At 40.0% G+C, this 16,344-nt stretch overlaps 1 protein-coding gene across 2 annotated transcripts in view; it reads left to right on the top strand.

Moving 5' to 3' along the window:
- Window positions 1–241: 241 nt before the first annotated feature.
- nrbp2b (nuclear receptor binding protein 2b) overlaps window positions 242–16,344 on the top strand; it is a 42,317-nt gene continuing 26,214 nt past the window's right edge. Inside the window, exon 1 of one of the 2 annotated variants that reach the window (XM_061921715.1) lies at window positions 242–823. In XM_061921715.1, coding sequence (XP_061777699.1) covers window positions 704–823 — 120 coding nt within the window. In that variant the 5' untranslated portion in view covers window positions 242–703. The remainder of the gene's footprint in view (window positions 824–16,344) is intronic. The other variant, XM_061921716.1, reaches the window with a different exon arrangement.

Genomic DNA, 16,344 nt, shown 5'->3' with positions numbered 1-16,344 from the left:
CACCCCCACAATCAGTTGATTGTGCAAAATAATAAAATAAAATGAAAAACTTTTGACTTTTTGCCCCCAAAGGCACAGGCGCGCATCAAAATGTAAAAAATATTATCAAATGTGTAACATTATGAGCAATACAACACACACATATTAGTAATAGCAACAAAAAAAATAAAAATCGTTTTTCTGGTATCCATTGGTGTTGATATTTGTATCGACCCTCCCACCCCCTCCGAGCACACACACCGTGCTGGCTTGGACAGAGACTCACACACACACACACACACTCGGAGCTTTGCACCTATCGGCAAGGACCATAAATCATCCTCCATAAAAACCAGCGAGCCATGGAGCTACCGCATTGACCGGGGAGCTTTCTGCGTCGAACCCGCCTCGCGTGGACCGCCTGCGGCTAGTTAGGCTCGGGGGTTTCGCAGCCTGACTTGAGTATTTCATTCCTAGCTAGCGAGTTGCGACCATCTGGTGTGCTTTTTATCTACAAGGAGGCGTGGCGTCTCTCTTTACCAGGAGGACAATCTAAGTATTGCATCTTTATTTTCCCCGTTGAGATGTTTTGAGCGTCACGCCGGCATCAGCGTCGTCCCGTGGTGCTTTCATCCCGCCTCCGCGGCAGTAAAACAAGGCAAGAGCGCGTCGGTGCTCGTGCTGATACTGCGGGCTGCACTTTGCCATCGAACAGCCTGAAAAAATGACGATGTCCGTCCCGGAGAGGAAATCGGGATCGGAAGGAAAAGAGGAGGAGAGCGAGGATGAGAGCGAGATCCTGGAGGAGAGCCCCTGTGGACGCTGGCAGAAGCGCAAAGAGCAGGTATGGTGGGCGTGTCTGCGTACGGACGTGCATCTTTCCACGTACGTGCAGGGGCGCCGCTAGGGATTTTGGGCCCCATGAAAAGAATCTTTACAGGGGCCCCAACACATAATTTCATCATCATTAGGGGCCTCTCTGGGCCCCCCTCCATCATGGGCCCCTAGAATCTGTCTCCTTTACCCCCCCTTTTCGGCACCCCTGCGTACGTGACTGGGGTACATAAACATTAGATCCACTTTTTTTCCAGTGCTCAATCTAATGGCTTTCAATACAAGCATTGGCAAAGTAATAACGCTCATTATTGATTGCCACCATTATAAAGGTATTTAAAGGCCTACTGAAATGAGATTTTCTTATTTAAATGCCTACTGAGGGCTTCACGGTGGGAGAGGGGTTAGTGCGTCTGCCTCACAATACGAAGGTCCTGCAGTCCTGGGTTCAAATCCAGGCTCGGGATCTTTCTGTGTGGAGTTTGCATGTTCTCCCCGTGAATGCGTCGGTTCCCTCCGGGTACTCCGGCTTCCTCCCACTTCCAAAGACATGCACCTGGGGATAGGTTGATTGGCAACACTAAATTGGCCCTAGTGTGTGAATGTGAGTGTGAATGTTGTCTGTCTATCTCTGTTGGCCCTGCGATAAGGTGGCGACTTGTCCAGGGTGTACCCCGCCTTCCGCCCGATTTTAGCTGAGATAGGCGCCAGCGCCCCCCGCTACCCCAAAAGGGAATAAGCGGTAGGAAATGGATGGATGGAATGCCTACTGAAACCCACTACTACCCACCACGCAGTCTGATAGTTTATATATCAATGATGAAATATCAACATTGCAAGACATGCCAATACGGCCTTTTTAATTTACCAAATTGCAATTTTAAATTTCCCGGGAGTTTCTTCTTGAAAACGTTGCGTAATGATGACGTGTACGCATGACGTCACGGGCTGTTAGGAAATATGAGTGCTGCGCACACACACACACAGCTAAAAGTCGTCTGCTTTAACCGCATAATTACACAGTATTTTGGAGATCTGTGTTGCTGAATCCTTTGCAATTTGTTCAATTAATATTGGATAAGTCAAAGTAGAAAGATGGAGTTGGGAAGCTTTAGCCTTTAGCCGAACAAACACACGGTGATTCCTTGTTTAAAATTCACGGAGGTGAAACTTTACTATGGATCACAGCGAACATGGATCCCGACCGAATGTAAACCAGCAGGTTTCGGTGAGAAAATTGTGGTAAAAAGTCGCTTCTTACCGGAGATCAGCTGAGCTTGTGCCGCCCATAAAGCTGCCGTCGATTTCCCTGAGACACTGTGCGTCAACACACCCGAGGACCCACACCTCCGACTATCAGGTACTGTTAAAGTCACGAAAACACTAGCCACACAATAGAAAGATAAGGGATTTCCCAGAATTATCCTAGTAAATGTGTCTAAAAACATCTGAATCCGTCCCAATGCAATCACGTTTTTTTTTTTTTTACTTTTTTTTTTTTTTCTAGTTCGTCGCTATCAATATCCTCAAACACAAATCTTTCATCCTCGCTCAAATTATTGGGGAAATTGTCGTTTTCTCCGTCCGAATAGCTCTTTTTGTTGGAGGCTCCCATTAAAAACAATGTGAAGATGTGAGGAGCCATCAACATGTGACGTCATTGTCTGCGACTTCCGGTAGAGGCAGGGCTTTTCTGTTAGCAAGCAAAAGTTGCAAACTTTATCGTGGATGTTCTCTACTAAATTCTTTCAGCAAAAATATGGCAATATCGCGAAATGATCAAATATGACACAAGGAATGGACCTGCTATCCCCGTTTAAATAAGAAAATCTCATTTCAGTAGGCCTTTAAACGGGGATAGCAGGTCCATTCTATGTGTAATACTTGATCATTTCGCGATATTGCCATATTTTTGCTTAAAGGATTTAGTAGAGAAGATTGACAATAAAGTTTGCAACTTTTGGTCGCTAATAAAAAAGCCTTGCCTGTACCGGCAGTAGCAGACAATGTGCGCGTGACGTCACCGGTTGTAGGGCTCCTCACATCCTCACGTTGTTTACAATCATAGCCACTAGCAGCTAGAGCGATTCGGACCGACAAAATTACAATTTCCCCAATAATTTGAGCGAGGATGAAAGATTCCTGGATGAGGATAATGAGAGTGAAGGACTAGAAAAAATAAGCAAAAAAAAAAAAAAAAGGCGAGGGCAGTGAGAGCGATTCAGATGTTATCAGACACATTTTCTAAAATAATTCTGGAAAATCCCTTGTCTGCCTATTGTGTTACTAGTGTTTTCGTGAGATTATAGAGAACCTGAAAGTCGGAGGGGTGTGGCCACGGGTGTTGTGACCGCCAGTGTCTCTGAGGGAAGAAAGCCACGCAGCTGCAGCATGGCGCAAGCTCCGCTGATGTCAACGGTAAGAGCCACAATTTTCTCACCGAAACCTGCTGGTTGACATGTGGTCGGGATCCATGTTAGCTTGACCGCTCTGTTCCATAGTAAAGCTTCACCTTCGGGAATTTTAAACAAGGAAAGACCGGCTGTGTTTGTGATGCTAAAGGCAGCTGCAGTGCACCGCTTCCCACCTCCATCTTTCTACTTTGAATTCTCCATTATTAATTGAACAAATTGCAAAAGATTCAGCAACACAGATGTCCAGAATACTGTGTAATTATGCGATTAAAGCAGACTACTTATAGCTTGGATCGGGCTGGAAAAAAATGTCCGCTACAACCCAAGACGTCACGCGCACGAGTCATCAAATGCGTCTTCATTCCGCGACGTTTTCAACAGGATACCTCGCGGGAAATTTAAAATTGCAATTTAGAAAACTAAAAAGGCCGTATTGGCATGTGTTGCAATGTTAATATTTCATCATTGATATATATAGTGTCAGACTGTGTGGTCGGTAGTAGTGGGTTTCAGTAGGCCTTTAACATGCATTATCAAATATATACATCCGTCCATTTTTTCTACCACATGTCCCTTTGGGGGTCGCTGGAGCCTATCTCAGCTGCATTCAGGCGGACGGCTGCGTACACCTTGGACAAGTCGCCACCTCATCGCAGCAAATATATACAACATAAAGTAAATATACAACATAAAAGTGTTGGCGTGAACGCACTTTTTGTGTCTTTTTACGCATTGAAATCGGAAAGGACACGAAATTTCGGAAGTCCGTTCGCCTCCCCCTGACACAGATTTATTTATTTATTTTTTCTCACTGATTATCGCTTTCCGCCGGTTTTTTGTTTTGTCCATATTTTCTGGGTCAAATGATTAATTATACATTGTTGGTTGATTTCAAAGTAATGCACGTTCCAGGACAATTTCTTAAATTTTGATTTGCCGTTTTATCAATCGCCATACTTGCCAACCTTGAGACCTCCGAATTCGGGATATGGGGGGAGATATATTTTCAATTATTTCTTATATATATATATATATATATATATATATATATATATATATATATATATATATATATATCTGTTCATGAATGAGTATATCCGTTCGGCCACCGTATTCAATGGAGAAGTCTGATCCACAACATTTGCAGGCAGCATACCTCTTCCCCTTCGAGCTGTCCTGGATGAACTGAAATAATTTTTTTCCAATCATTTTGGAACTTGCAAGCTTACTTCTTCTTACTAGTCGTCGCCATGTCTCTTCTTCGTTCTTCGTGTCTGTTATGTTTTTGGACATTACTACTTGCCGTAGTTTTGAAGCATTGCATGATGGGAATCCGGATGTTGTGTGTCAGTGTATTAACGTGCCGGCTGGAAGAAACACACTCTGAGAAATAGCTCTGTGCCTGCGTACTTTATGGGTTATAAATAAACCTATGGATAACTGAGACATACAGTATATAATAGTCTCATTTTCAGGTTGTAGAAGACGCTAAAGGCAGTGCCGTTAAGGCACGCCCCCAATATTGTTGTCCGGGTGGAAATCGGGAGTAATTCGGGAGAATGGTTGCCCCGGGAAATTTTCGGGAGGGGCTCTGAAATTCGGGGGTCTCCCAGGAAAATCGGGAGGGTTGGCAAGTATGTTGATCGCAAATACTGCATTTTCGGTATTAGGAGTCTGTCATGTTATTGTTTTCGTCATGGAGAGCATTAAACCCAAAAAGCGAAGCTTCAATGAAAAGTGGTTTCAGAAGCCACTTTTCAGCAAATGGCTCACTTATGACGATGGAAATATGCTTTGCATGCCATGTAAACGGGCTAAGAAAAAGGACACCTTTACGATCAGGTGCACTGATTTTCAAAGATCCAGCCTCACCAGGCACCAAGAAACACCTTCCAATTTGGCTCCCTACAGTTCCGCTCTTTGGTCGGAAGGACGAGGCCGTCGATTCGTTATAACTCTTTATTTATGTTTTCCACAAAGCCAAGCGGCCATTCACCATGCTATTAACACTCCTGAACATACTAGAGCTCCCTCTCCTAAGTTGCCCACTCACTTACACGCGTCACTCACCCCACACACCGCCATTCTTAAAGGGGAACACACAGCGTACGGCCTTCACAAAGCCAGAGATGAAATGCTCGAGGCATTGAGTTCCACTGTATTAAATGACATTGAAACTAACTTGCAAAATGCTAAGGTTGTTGACATTATTTGCCATGAAAGTGTAGATGTGGCGGTTTTTAAATGACTGATGATCTACATACAAGTGAGAATAATCAATTAAATTTGTCATATGTATGTATGCCCTGGCACACCATTATCATCATTTCATGACCCAAGCAAAACACTTTTTACACTTTTCTACTGAAATAAATACACCTACAACTTATTAAATAAAAATATAGAAAAAAATACCGGCAGGGGTAAAAAGTTTAGATCCATGAAGGAAAGAAGAAAGTGAATTAATGTTTATAACTGAATAAATTTACATATGCATAAAAATTAGTTTTCTTTTCTATAATTTTTTTAAATGAGCATAATGAACGTAGCTTCGGGTATCTAAATAAAGTTTGTAAAAATAACAACAATAAACTGGTTGTAGTTTTAAGACTTTGGCTAGGTAAAACACTGAAAAATAGTTCCACTGATCAGCATTCTTTAGCACGAAGATGCCTCACAAAAGTTCCTACATATCGAAAGCTCCTTTCATTCTTTTTTCTCTCCGGTGTCAATTTTGTTTTAATAGAAATACACAAGAAATAAGAAATAAACAAGTCGCTGCATATATTTCCATGGCGGTTGTAGGTTTGAAAGAGAAGTTTCTGGAATGCCCCCAACTGCGTTCAACCAATCAGCATTCGACAGAACAGCTCACCCCAGAAAAGGTTCCTGGTCACTTGGAAAAGTCCCACCTAGCTGGGAAGAACTACGAAAGGTTCCCAGAAGAACTAAGTGTACCCGGGTAGTTTTTAGTGGAAACACAGGAGATCTTTATTTACCTGGATAAGTTGGGGAAGTTCCTGAAAAAATTCCTGCGGTGGAAAACCTTTCACTATCTTTGACGTTTCCAAAAATTGGTGCAATAAGTTCTTTGAAGTATAAAATTTCCAAAATTCTCCAATGCTAGGTTTGTAGAAGATTCATTGTGTTAGATGTTTCAGAAAACATATATTCTATACTATTTGAAAGCGTTTGTCTGAAAAATATGGTTGTTTTCTTCATTGTTCAGGACTGTAAAATCCATCCATCCATCCAAATCTACCGCTAATTCCCTTCGGGGTCACGGGGGGCACTTTACCATGAATTGATTAACGTGGACCCCAACTTAAACAAGTTGAAAAACTTATTCGGATGTTACCATTTAGTGGTCAATTGTACGGAATATGTACTGAACTGTGCAATCTACTAATAAAAGTATCAATCAATGGTGCCTATCTCAGCTACAATCGGGCGGAAGGCGGGGTACACCCTGGACAAGTCGCCATCTCACTGTAAAATCTTCCTATCACAAAAACTCCTATGTTAGCTTCGTTGAAAATACAAACAGTCTTTGCCGTTTCCGAAAACAGGTACGATAAGTTTTTAGAAGTCTTAGACGTTTTCAGATAACAAATGTTAAAGTTGTTGAAACCTTTAATGTTTCGGAAAACACAATCAATAATCTTTTTCGAAAATATCTTTGCTAGCTCAGTATGAATTCCCCATGAAATCTTCTTTGCAATCCTTAAAGCACTTATGTTGATCTACTTTCCTGCTAGCTACAATTTTAATTCAATAATTTTGCTGTCCTGTGCACCTTGACGAAGCAAATAAGTTATTTGAACAAGACCATTCGTTATCAGAGCGCAAGGCCTTGGACAGCTCAGCGATTGTACAGCGGGCAGCTGCAGATAAAACTTGTAACATGAAGGTTATCTCTCGCTTACACTCCTTTGCCTCTTCCACCGTCATCTGACGGTAAAGGACGCTCTGCCTTTCGCAAGTCCTGCCTGCTGCTATTCCACCCATTGATTATCTAACTACTCTATAGCGTTTCCATTATTCCCAGTCACCCCCTGCTTTGCGCATCAATAAGAGCTGTGGGTTTCACCGGGTCATTAGATCATGTGACTCCTTTGTAATTAGCATTTCTGCTTGCCACAGCGCTTTTTGAAACACGGTAAATTGTGTGCGCTTGCATGTAAAAAAAGCACAAATACAAGGATTACACAATGCCAAAGATGCTGGTTGTCAGCGGCATCAGAGCAATCTCATTGGACGCATTCAATTCCACCATGTATTTTTTTAAACTACCGTAATATAGCTTGCATATGGATTGCTACTGCCATTTACTTTTAATAAAGCAATGGGCGCTCTGACATAAATGCAAAACCTGCAATATTAGTCACCATCTAAATCGTGCTCTCTTCACGCTCGACAAGCCTAGCAGAAGACAGACAGTAAATACATGTAAGTCAGTGTGTCATAGTTCAGGCAGATTATGCGCTGCTTGATTTGTTATTGAGCTGGGGAATTAAAATAAACACACGTCACATGGTTTAGTTGCCGGCTTAATCTTAGTGGCTGTAAAGGAAGGCCCTTTTTTTCTGTCAGTGTTACGAAGCAGTAGAACGGAGCTGCAATCTTTTTTTTTTGTTGTTGATTTTTTAATATTATTCCACAGGATATCAAACAGTGCCATGACTGCATGACAAACAAAACCCTCTTGTTGAGTCAGTTGTAGAGCTTTTAGAAAGGAAACATTCAGGAAGGACGTCACATGACGGTAACAAATGTGTCAAGACCATAACTTTTTATAGTATGTTGCTCAATTTGCATGGGAATGTATTTTCGTGGTAAACTGATCTGAAAGGGTGGTTTGACACAAGCACAACATCCATGTGTCACATTCCTGCAAGTTAAACAGCTTTTCATATTTCCTTATATTCATATTATGATTTTTTTCTACATTTAAAACATTTCCTTATGCTCTACATAACGTTTAATTGTTGTTCTTCGGTCAATATTTTGCATTTATTATGTTTTATAGACCGTTCTCAAAGGGGAAGTGCACTTTAAAAAAAGACAATTTCCTATCATTCACGATTATGAAAGAAAACCGTAATATATCGAGTATGCTGCAAAAGTGTTGCTACAAAAAGTAGCAGCACTACTAATTTGTAGCATTATTTGAAAAGTCACGCTCTAGAGAATAAGGAGTGCTTGAAACTCCACATGTCAACATCTCTGGTTGGTACCACACCCAACAAAATGCCAAAGCAACCAGCACTGACCCAATTCAGCCTGATTTCTTCCATTTACACATCAACAAAAAATAGTCAACAACAGAAGGAGACAACGTCCGCAGTAACCTACCACATAGCGAAGGACATACACTATTTGATTTACGATTATGCAGCTAATTTTTATTTTACAGTTTTTGAAATATCTTGTGTGACATCATGCACAAAAGTGCACTTTATTTATTTTAAAATATTGTAGGAGCATTCTGTACAAAAAGTGCACTTTAATTTAGTGTTGTTTTGATATGTCATCTTAGTGACATCATGCACAAAATTGCACTAATAGCTTGTTTTAAAACGTCTCACAATCTTGCAATTTCTGTTTTGAAATTACATGAATGTTTGTGCCACTGCTTAATAACTGTTTAATAAATACAGTTTTGGTAAATTGACTTATTTGTGACTTCCCTCTCTGAATGAAAGTTTAAAATGAGCATATATTAATGCAGTATGAACAAGAAAGTTTTAATGTAGACACATAGAATCATCATTATATGCATCAAGTGTTAATTCAAGGCTAAGGCAAAATATTGAGATATATATTGTGTATCGTGACATGGCCTAAATTAATAAAAGGCCATATCACCAAGCCCTAGTTTAATTTCACATTTTTGGGACTTATGCAGATCCCAAATGCACAACAGCAGGTTCCAATAGGTAACAAAAGTTGGTTTTGCATAATAGGGCCCCTTTAGCGTATGGCAGTATTTCTAGCCCGCCCTTGAGGTATGATAGCGTGTACTATACCCCACCAGAAGGTTGTCAAAAGATGTGCTCCCCAAATCATCTGATACCATTTGCAATTCAAAATTGTCATTTAAACTGATGTATAATGCATTGCTTAATGGAAGAAAAGTTAAAATATTACAAGCATTCCACCACCACTGTTTTATTGGTGGGTTGTCAGGTTACATGACTCTCAGGCTTGGACACTCCAGCAGATTTATTATTTGTTTAGTGGCTCAATTCTTGTGTGCTGACATGCTTGTCTTTTATGGCCAAGAAGTGTTCAACCCGGCCTAACATTAGATTGATTAGATATAGTCGGATGTTTGAGACGTGCGATGGATGCTTATCAGTAGTTCCCCAACGCACTGCAATTTATTTGTGGCATGGGCGCAAAATGATGTAATCGCTGGATTTACATTATTGGTCATTAGGCATTTGCATGGGATTGTAGTAGACGCTGTAGGAGAGAGAAAAACCGTTGTAAGTAAGGATGCTTACCAAATCCGGTACTTTTTTTGGCGCCAACTGAATCCCGCCTGTCCTACTGGGAACCGATTCACGCAAAATCTAACGATGGCCTTTTTTTGACACATGGGTTGTGCGTGACATCACGCTTGGTTGTCAATTTATTTGGCTCTGTGCACGTCTGTACTTGTCAATCACTTCAGCAGCCCTGAGAGCAGACTCAGCCATACGACCTCTAGGTATTCTTGCAATTTTCAATGTCAACAAAGCCATTGACACAAAAAATGTTCTAACGTAAGTTAAGTAAACCTCTTTTTTTCCAAAAATTCCAAAAAGGGCTAGTTTGATGCTGATACACATTGGCTTTGCTATTGACATGCTACTGATTAGCATTAGTGATTTAAACTTTTTGATTTTAACACTTTCAAATGTTTTATATTGAAAACTACAGCTAAGAAGCACGTTACAATCAAACTGCAATACCTACAATTAGGGGTGTAACGGTACACAAAAATTTCGGTTCGGTACGTACCTCGGTTTAGAGGTCACGGTTCGGTTCATTTTTGGTACAGTAAGAAAACAACAAAATATACATTTTTTGGTTATTTATTTACCAAATTTGTAAACAATGGCTTTATCCTTTTAACATTGGGAAAACTATAATAATTCTGCCCACATTAATCCACATTAAACTGCCTCAAGTTGTTGCTTTAATTAAATAAAATGAAAAAACCTTTCTTCTACATATAAAAAGTTCAACATTAAACCGTTTCCATTGAAACGGTTTAATGTCAACTCATCATGCTTAGTTTATTACAGTATTTGGGAAGCCTGTAGTTGACTTTTATTATGTAAATGTTCTATTTTTATCAACATGTGATAGCAGGGACCCTGCCATTCAAAACTAGGCTGCTACATTACTAATGATTAATGTAACTATAACTGAAAAAATGTACAATTGCAATAGGAGAGACTATTCATCCCTAAACACAATGGAGTTCAATGAAATAACAGACAGACAGGGCTTTGCTGCCCCTAACACACACTCACGCACACACACGCACAACGCACACACACATACACACACACACACACACACACACAGCAAAATCAGCTAACGTTACGCTAAAAACTAATTAGCCTTCACTTCAAGCCTATACTGTGAGCTAGCTGAGCTGCAGTTTAAGTTTCTAGAAGGTCAACGGGCTCATAGTGATGTTTGTAATAGTTGTGACTGGGAAGTGTTTAGTATAATTTGGGTAGAGGGTAGAGTAGGCTGCTCCCCTGCTAAACGAATATCTCTGCCCGACGCTAAAGCATTGACTACATCGCTCAGAATACGCACTGCTGATTGGCTGTTACACCGCTCTGAATACGCACTGCTGATTGGCTGTTACATCGCTCTGAATACGCACTGTTGATTGGCTGTTACATCGCTCTGAATACGCACTGCTGATTGGCTTTGTATGTAACCAATCAGATGGTTGTGTGGGCGGGACAATGCTGGGTGCTCACTGCTGAGACAGAGGCAGAAAGCAGAGCAGCTTGTGAAGACTTCTGCTTCCAAACTTGTTCGGTACGCGCGCGTGCCGAACCGAAACCCCCGTACCGAATCGGTTCAATACAAATACACGTACCGTTACACCCCTACTTACAATACTAACACTTTGTAGGGCGCCACTGACAGCAAATACCGAAATGACCAAAACACTAAAAACTATACACTACGGCCATCTAACATCTTGAACTTGCAATTTAGTGTCATATCTGCAAATGAGACTTACAAATGTGATGAAACGATACTGGACTGCAGTTATCATAATCCATCCATCCATTTTCTACCGATTGTCCCTTTTGAGGTCGCGGGGGGTCGCTGGAGCCTATGTCAGCTGCATTTGGGTGGAAGTCGGGGTACACCCTGGACAAGTCGCCAACTCATCGCAGAGTTATCATAATCCGCTTGTTTTTTCAACTTTGCAATGAAACCATTAATGTTTTTATCAATAACAATATTTATTAACACACACAAAAGTACAGAAAATTGTTACAGTCGAGTGTCAGTATCGAATACCGGGAATCGGTACCGTGTCAGTTCAGATCTGAACGGTATGCATACCTAGTTGTACGACACAAAGTAAGTAAAAAAAACTAAACCTAAACATATATGTTTAGAACTGCAAATAAACTTTTTTCAGTAATTTTTTTCAAATGTCCCAAATAATACAAAGCTGCTTGTGAGTGCTTGTAGGCGGGAAAGAGGCCCACAGCAGCACTGGCTGCTCGCTGAGAAGAGCAATATGGGCTTTCCTGTTGTCTCTTGCTAGTGCAACAATTTGTCGTCATCAATGATAACATTTTCCGCCGACAATTCATTTGTCGATAATCATTTATGACCTCACTGCTCGTGTTTTTAACCGGGCGGAAACAGACATATATGCGAGTCAACTGAAGTCAGCGCGATCGACAAGCAACAGGAAGAGAAGAACAGCTATGGCCACTGCAACAACACAGCCATGAAAAACATGGAAAGTATGGAAACATTTCACGGTTAACTTGCTCAATTTGCAAAGCAAATGCAACACAAATGAATGTTTTGGAAAATACTGCATACTGTTGTCTTTTTAGCGGATGCTGCGGGACACTTAAAAAAAAAAAGCCTTGCTCAGCTTGGAGAAAGCATGCAAAACAGCAGCACCCGCCCAAAGATGTTATTTACTCACGGTTTCTACATGTCCAACCTGTAAAAGCTGTGACGCTGTGACGCTGTGAATTTTCCCTTGTGATCCGTGTATGCTCTTTCGTCACAACATATCTTTTGACTAGTGAGAAATTCCTTCAGATTAGGATCAGAGATTAGCTTTAGTCAGCCATGTCCAGCATGCAATTAAAGACTGAAAATCATGTCCTTGAAATCTGATTTCCTGTTTACTTATACTGCATTCCAACCAAAAAAATCTGATTTATGTCTGTCTTCAAGTTGGCCTCCATTCAAACATGTTAAAATTCCATTATTATCCAAAAAACTGACTTTTTGATAACAAAAAAAGCTCAATTTCTTTGAGGTGTGGTGCTCAAACAAACACTTTTAAGGTCATGAAGAAAAACCCCTGTGTGTGGGGCGGTATAGCTCGGTTGGTAGAGTTGCCGTGCCAGCATTTTGAGGGTTCCAGTTTCGATCCCCGCTTCCGCCATCCTAGTCACTGCCGTTGTGTCCTTGGGCAAGACACTTTACCCACTTGCTCCCAGTGCCACCCACACTGGTTTAAATGTAACTTAGATATTGGGTTTCACTATGTAAAGCGCTTTGAGTCACTAGAGAAAAAGCGCTATATAAATATAATTCACTTCACTATGTTATCTGGCTTCGCTACACATCTTAAATCAGACCCTGGAACCCTGACAGCTGTCTCTCTGTCAAAGGAAGTGAAAGCTTTTAATTTAATCAAGTGCAGAGAGAAAAAATAAGAGCACTATTTGGCTGCTGAAGAAGTTTACCATTAGCTATGGGACGGAGCCCGCTGCTTTTTGTTGCAACGTTCCTGTCATTGCAGCCGGACATTTGCCACATGGATGTTTCCTCAGTGTCTGTGCAGAATGTCTCAAAGCCATTATGTTTGAAGTGTTCAAAACAAATAGCCGCTTTGAAAGTCCAAAAGTGCAAAACCAATAAGATACGGATTGCAAAGGAATGCAACAACATTTTCTGCCTTGGTATCACGTTTTTATGTTTTTCAACTTTATTACAAAAGAGATATTTGGACTTTTTCCCCCCGCCTGCCTCCAGGGGATTCTGAGGTGGTTTTCTCAGGACCAATAAATGTGAGTTTTATAATCTAGATGCAGTGCACGTACTGTACACCCCCTGCATCTCGAGGGCGGTGCAGGACCTTGCCCTTGCAGCTGTCCAAGCAATGACTTATTGAACGTGGCCACACCTACCATGAAGGCCTTTGCGTTGTTTTTAAAGCCATGCAACACTCAAAAGGCGCATTAGAGCGCATTACGCACAATTTGACTGCATCTGAGGATGTCTGCATCGCAATCATGAGACACTAATGCACAACTCCTTTCCAAGCCAGAAGATTCCGCCCTGTTTTATGAATCATTGCCAGTCAAGAAGTGAGCTGCAAAAGACAGATTCATTTTCCCTGACCCATGGTCGTGAGGATTAGAGGTTAAGCTAACAGCAATAGTACCTTGGTTTTCCTTCATTCTGAGTGTCTAGACCAGGGGTCACCAACAGGGGGGTAGCCTGTAAGGACCAGATGAGTCGCCCGCTGGCCTGTTCTAAAAATAGCTCAAATAGCAGCAATTACCAGTGAGGTGCCTCTATTTTTTAAATTTTTATTTATTTACTAGCAAGCTGGTCTAGCTTTGCTCGACATTTTTAATTCTAAGAGAGACAAAACTCAAATATAATTTGAAAATCCAAGAAAATATTTTAAAGACTTGGTCTTCACTTGTTTAAATAAATTCATTTATTTTTTTACTTTGCTTCCTATAACTTTCAGAAAGACAATTTTAGAGAAAAAATACAACCTTAAAAATTATTTTAGGATTTTTAAACACATACCTCTTTACCTTTTAAATTCCTTCCTCTTTTTTCCTGACAATTTAAATCAATGTTCAAGTACATTTTTCATTTTTATTTGAAATTAAATCTTCATTTTAGCTTCTGTTTTTTCAACAAAGAATATTTGTGAAATGTTTCTTCAAACTTATGATTAAAATTCAAAAATATTCTGGCAAATCTAGAAAATCTGTAGAATCAAATTTAAATCTTATTTCAAAGTCTTGAATTTATTTTATTTTTTTGTTCTGGAAAATCTAGAAGAAATAATGATTTGTCTTTGTTAGAAATATAGCTTGGTCCAATTTGTTATATATTCTAACAAAGTGCAGATTGGATTTTAAGTTATTTAAAACATGTCATCAAAATTCTAAAATTAATCTTAATCAGGAAAAATTACTAATGATGTTCCGTTAATATATATATTTTTTTTTTTCAGAAATTTTCGAATTAGCTAGTTTTTGTCTTAATTTTTTCCGGTTGAATTTTGAATTTTAAATAGTCGAAATTGAAGATAAACTATGTTTCAAATTTGTATTTTTATTTTTTTTCGTGTTTTATTTATTCTTTACAAAAAACCTTCCATAAAAAGAAAAAAAATGTACGACGGAATGACAGACAGAAATATATATATATACATATAGATTTATTTATTAAAGGTAAATTGAGTAAATTGGCTATTTCTGGCAATTTATTTAAGTGTGTATCAAACTGGTAGCCCTTCGCATTAATCAGTACCCAAGAAGTAGCTCTTGGTTTCAAAAAGGTTGGTAACCCCTGGTTGATTGATTGATACTTTTATTAGTAGATTGCACAGTCTAGACGAAAACAGAATTGTACAAAAACCGAAGAAATTTTACCCATAAGAAAAATTACGAATCTAGTTTATCTGTTCCAGGCATCCAAAAATATCAAGAGGGAACAAATTTTGCAGAGCAGGGATCCTCAATGTTTTGCTGGCTAAGGGTCCTCAAACTGATGGAGAGATGGAGCAGGTGTCCCATACTTATATATATTGTATAAAATTGTCTTTTAAATTAAACTGGTCCTAAAGTGAACTGAGATGGTTAAACAATACAGTATAGCGGCGTTAATAGCTGGCAACCAGCGCACAAATTGCTTGCTAGCTGCTAGCGTCGCTGAAACTACTGCTGCTAATCACTAGCTACCTTAAATGCTAACATAAATAGAATAATTATTTGTGTTAGTTGTTTTATTTTAAAACCTCTACAGTCCAGTATGTAGGGTGGCCATGGCACTTTCATTTCTAAACTACATTACAGTGTTTTTGAAAAATTGCGGCAGGGATATAATTTTTTTTTTTTTTAAGTCTAATCAGCCAGAGATTTCACAACTTCCCTGCAATACCTTTACGGACCCCCTGGAGTGGCGGACCCTCTGTTGTAGACCTCTGTATGGATGATACCGTATTTCTTTGAATTGCCGCAGGGCAATTACTGCCGGGTCAAACTCGCTTCCCAAAATAATTAGCGCATGCTTATAGTATTACAGCCTGGTAAAACTCGTGACGTCACGAGTGACACTTCCCCTGTCATCATTTTCAAAATGGAGGAGGCTGATTTCAATACCGGTAATTTGAAATCGCATAAAGGGAAGAAAATTAAGAGCTATTCAGTAGTATTTAAAGGCCTACTGAAACCCACTACTACCCACCACGCAGTCTGATAGTTTATTTGTCAATGATGAAATATTAACTTGCAACACATGCCAATACGGCCTTTTTAGTTTACTAAATTGCAATTTTAAATTTCCCTGGAGTTTCGTCTTGAAAACGTCGTGTAATGATGACGTGTACGCAAGACGTCACGGGTGTTTAGGAAGTATGCACACACACAGCTACATGTCGTCTGCTTTAACGGCATAATTACACAGTATTTTGGAGATCAGTGTTGCTTAATCCTTTACAATTTGTTCAATTAACATTGGAGAAGTCAAAGTAGAAAGATGGAGTTGGGAAGCTTTAGCCTTTAGCCACACAAACACACGGTGATTCCTTGTTTAAAATTCACGGAGTTGAAACTTTACTATGGATCACAGCGGACATGGATGC

Source organism: Nerophis ophidion, linkage group LG15, assembly GCF_033978795.1.
Source record: "Nerophis ophidion isolate RoL-2023_Sa linkage group LG15, RoL_Noph_v1.0, whole genome shotgun sequence".
NCBI classification, from domain to species: Eukaryota; Metazoa; Chordata; class Actinopteri; order Syngnathiformes; family Syngnathidae; genus Nerophis; species Nerophis ophidion.
The sequence above is the reverse complement of the archived record's forward strand: the minus strand, read 5'-3'. Positions and strand labels throughout refer to the sequence as shown.